This window comes from Nansenia antarctica, assembly GCF_963989245.1.
Source record: "Nansenia antarctica genome assembly, chromosome: 10".
NCBI lineage: Eukaryota > Metazoa > Chordata > Actinopteri > Argentiniformes > Microstomatidae > Nansenia > Nansenia antarctica.
The window spans coordinates 3793308-3798307 of NC_137680.1; the positions used below are offsets into that span (position 1 = coordinate 3793308).

Below are 5000 nucleotides of genomic sequence, written 5' to 3' on the forward strand. Positions count from 1 at the left end.
GATGGATAGAAATAGGAGAATATCCAAGAGGCAGAGAGTGTTAAGACATTGAATACAACTATAACACACATAAAATTGTTTCATTTAAAATGGCTCTTTATAATGGCACATGTGCACTATGAACAAACAGGCAGGCCTGCAGACGGAGGTGCACGGAGACAAATACACACACGCACGCACACACACACACACACACGCACGCACACACACACACACACACACACACACACACACACACACACACACGCACGCACGCGCACGCGCACACAAACACTGCTGCGAAAGATGTCTCTGATCAGCATTCCGACAGCATTACCAACTTGCACGTAAAAGTCAAACACAATGCATGTGCACATAGACATAAACCCATGGGAAACTTTGATTGGTCGGTTACAAAATCATAATAATAATAAATGTATTTATGTGCTCACATAAACAGAAACAGTATTCACTATCTGAAAACAGACACTGATGAAGAAAATGACAAACATTTGAAGACGCATGATGGGGTGAGAGTGGATGAGTGATCCAAGAATGGGAACGAAGAATACCAGCATACATGTGAGGCATGTAAAAAGAAGATACATCATGACATTTAATGCCAGGGGGAAGAAAAAAATCACACGGCTTCTTTATGCAAGCAAATATTGGCATCTCAATATTGGCTTATCCATACGCGGTAGTTAAAAATGTGAACACTTTTTGTTCACGATCGAAATACTACTTAAGGTTATACAGCAATGCTAACAATATAGCATGGCAACTCAAATACACAGAAAAACACACAAGAAGAAGACATGCAACTGAACCTAAAATTCTGTGTTAGCAGTACAAAATATGTCATGTCTGTGTTTTAGGTACAGCTGCAAAATAGCAGGACAATAGAGCAAAACTAAAACTTACAACATTCTCTTTTGCATTACACATGCACAGTACACATGGAACCCTGATGAAACACACACACACACAGCGTACTGTGTAGACACACACACAACACACACAAATGGTGGCAGAAGCAGGCTAACAAACAAACACACACACACACACACACACAACCATGCACGCGCACACACATAGACACACACACACACACACACGCACACACACACATTCCACGACACACACAAGCTCAGGCAGAAGGGGTTGGCGGTTGGCGGGTTGCCATGGGAACCTACTGGGGTGGGTCTGTGGGGTCGGCGAGGGCGGGTGTGGGGGCGTACCTCGTCTGTCTCCGCCGAGCGCCGCGTCGACCACACGAACTCCATGATGGCCACGAACACGGCGATGATGAGGCCCGCAGATCAGCACCACGAAGATGCCCCCGATGTTCTCCATCCCCAGGCCTGAGAGGGCAGGGATAGTTACAGTTACAGTTACAGTCACATTTAACACTAGAACAGGCATGAGGGGTCATTTAAGTATAGTGAGTAAAGAGAAAAATGTTATATCTTTGCACTCAATCAAATTTCAGCACCATCCTTCATGACTTTTCCTAGATATGTGCGTTCTACCACCCCAGTATCCATACATTTTCTAAATCACATCAGGATAAGTTAATAGAAAGCTATTTTTCTGTGTAGGAAAGGCAGGCTAATTTACAAGCGTCCAACTAGTGGTCGTTGTGTGTAAATAGCAGGTTAGCATTGTAAAAAAGAGTGTTAAGTTATAGCAGGCCCAAGAGGCTGAGCTAAAAAGAAAGTTAATAAATACAATAAATTGGGATAAAATATCGCTGCAATTTCATTTGCGATTGGTACATGGTTCGATGCTCAGGGTTAGCCCACGCTTTGCACAGATCCTGACAACCACCCACTTGTGACGTTAGAATTATAAGGTTCTATCTCCATTTTTGTCAAAATTTAGTTTTTTTACATAATCTGATCCATTAGATGTTTATTAATGCCTGTGTGGTGTTATTTTTAAAATGTTTACATTTTTGAGTTAGTAATTAATAAAATACAAAGGTTCCATCTCACAAAACATAATGGAATGTAAAAACTTTGACGCTCAATATCTCTGAACTGCCCTAAACGGAGATAGAACCGTATCATTCTAAACGGAGATAGAACCTTATCATTCTAAGCTCACGCACTGTAGACGCAGAGACCACACAACCCCCCCGAGCACCTTAAGTCCCTCCACCCACCCAGTCCCAGACAGTCACCCACAGTGTACTATTAGAGATAAGTGACCTATAATTATAGTTTTAGCGCTCTTCTGCATTCACTTCAAGCATGGTGACACTTGACCCTTTTCCCTCCATAGTCCTCAAAAATAGTTTCATTCATAAACCGGTAATTGTAGTGTTTCATTCATAAACCGGTAATTGTAGTGTGTGAATGGGGATAGGACAAATAAGCCTTGCTTCCTCCTATTCCCTTTCGGACAGCTTAACCATGTGGATTTTCTATTTATTTTTTATTTTTGAAATCATTTGTATCCCAATGTACTTGGTCTGCTGTTCGAAATAAACTTGAAACTAACTAACAATAGACATGTGAATGAATGAATGAGTGTTCCAATTGTATCAGTGCCCCCCGACGGAGCATGGCCTGTGGTTATGTTGATGCTGCGTGACAGTCACAGAGCAGTATGGTCTTCTGCGCTGTTGCACCGCAGTGTACCGTACTCAACGTCATTGAAAATGTTGACGATAATAACACTAGAGAAAGCGCTTAGCCCCAGGGCCTGTGGTCGTCTTGATCCAGGAGGAAGGTTAATACATCGGTCACCCAGTACTGCACACACAGTACATTTATAGGACATCTATGGAAGATATACAACATTATAGATAAGAAGACACAGCTGGCTGACTTTAAACAGGGCATGAGACAGAAATGGTACTAAAGATATCACAGACATTACAGATGAGACACAGTCAGACAGGATATTATGATACTGTAGACACACAACGTTATAGATAAGACACAAACGGGTTACTTTAAGACATGGTACTACAGATATCAGACATTACCGATGGGACACATCAGACAGGATATTATGATACTGTAGATATACAACATTATAGATAAGACAGAACTGGGTGACTTGAATGGGGGGGCCGGGGGGGCATGAGACTGAAATGGTACTAGAGATATCAGGACAGGATATCCTGCTACGACTGGTGGATTGATGATTCACTTGCTTAGTATTCAAATGTATCGATTGGTAAGTCGCTTTGGAATAAGGCGTCTGCTAAATGCCAAAAATGTAAAATGTAAATGGATTAAAATGGTACTAGAGATATCAGGACAGGATATTATGATACTGTAGAGATACAACGTTATAGATGAGACACACAGAGAGGAGCCCATGAAGGTGAGGCTGGACAGGCGTTAAGCCCAATTTATACTTCTGCGTTGAATTTACGCGCGGCTATGCCGTAGCCTACGCAAGGGCTCTCCCAATTTATAGTTCTGCGTTGGTCGGTCTGCGTCGCGTTGGTCGGTGTACTCATAGCGGCATAATAAAAAAGAAAATGTTATGCTTGTTGTAAAGAAAATGTCTATAATGCATTGAAATGGCATTAAACTAAGATAATACGATGGTTATCATCATTTTTCAAATCTTTATTAATAAGTAATTACAGAAAAAGTAAATGACATTTCTGTCATGGCTTCCGCATTTACGAGAGGGTCGGAATGTGACGCTACCAAGCGGACCAATCACAGTTCTTATAGATAACTTTACATTAAATATGTCTTAGAGCAGACGGAGGGGGTGGGGACTGACCCTTGGCACGGTGATCCTCTTCTTTAGGACACTGTCCCCCCTCCCACCAGCGCCTCTTCAGGATCTCTAACCTGTTGTTCTCCTGGAGCTGAAGGATGGCCAGGGTCAACTCATCCCTGAACGGAGAGCCTGGAAGAGGAGAGGAGAGGGGAGAGAGAGAGAGAGGGGGGAGGGAGTAGAGATAGCAGAGGAGGACGGGAGAGGAGAATAATAGAGAGGAAGAGAAGAGAGGAAGAAGAGACAAGAGAGAAGAGAAGAGAAAGCGAGAGAAATAGAGAGATGAGGAGGAGATTATTTAGTCGCCACCATATGATGGTGGTGGAGTGATGTCATCAGAAGAAAGGGAGGAGATTGTGGCGATTAAAGAGAGACAGAGAGAGAGAGAGAGAGAGAGAGAGAGAGAGGGATTAGAATCAACGTCAGTGAAAGTGAGCGACATAGATGATAGGCTTTAGAATATAGAAAGAGGGAGGGTCAAGTAGAATTCAAGTAGAATTAAAAGACTAAAGGTCTCCTACAGTATGTTGTCCAGTATGAGTCTGTGCCCCCCCACATCCCTCCCCCACTCCCCCAACTCTCCCAACCCTCCCTCTCCTCCCTTCCCCTCCCACTCCACTCATCCCCCCTCCGCTCTCTCTCACCCAGTGTCATGCCAATGCCGTAGCCCTTGGTGTCCAGCAGGCCCCCTATCTGGGTGAGGTTGCAGCCTCTCCCCCCCTCCCTCCTCCCCCTCTCCCTCTCCCTCCCTTCCCCTCCCACTCCACTCATCCCCCCTCTCTCTCTCACCCAGTGTCATGCCGATGCCGTAGCCCTTGGTGTCCAGCAACCCTCCTATCTGGGTGAGGTTGCAGCCTCTCCCTCCTCCCTCCTCCCCCCTCCCTCTCCCCCCCTCCCTCCCCCTCTCCCCCACCTACCCAGTGTCATGCCGATGCCGTAGCCCTTGGTGTCCAGCAGGCCTCCTATCTGTGTGAGGTTGCAGTTGAGGTGGCGGTAGTACTCGTTCATGGTGCTCTCCATCAGGAAGGCGTACTTGGAGTTGAGCACGCGGGCGATGCCTTCCTCCGTGCTCTTCACGAACACGCTGGGCTGCTTGGAGTGCATGAAGTTCCACATGCGCTGGTACGTCTGGTAGCGCGAGTTCTGGAGGATGACGGGGATGGGGGGGATGGAGAGATGGGGGGATGGGAAGCATGGAGGGTAGATGGCAGAGTGGAGACAGAATGGAGGAAGGAGGGAGGGAGAGAGAAAGAGGGAGGGGGGTCGGGAGA

General features: G+C 45.5%; 1 protein-coding gene across 1 annotated transcript in view; it reads right to left on the reverse strand.

Moving 5' to 3' along the window:
* The window catches only part of grik5 (glutamate receptor, ionotropic, kainate 5), a gene marked incomplete at both ends in the record, with an annotated part of 113672 nt that overhangs the window by 88786 nt on the left and 19886 nt on the right, over positions 1-5000 (reverse strand). Inside the window, 4 exon segments of the mRNA XM_080540526.1 lie at positions 1221-1295; positions 1297-1343; positions 3733-3861; positions 4647-4872. Coding sequence (XP_080396652.1) covers positions 1221-1295; positions 1297-1343; positions 3733-3861; positions 4647-4872 — 477 coding nt within the window.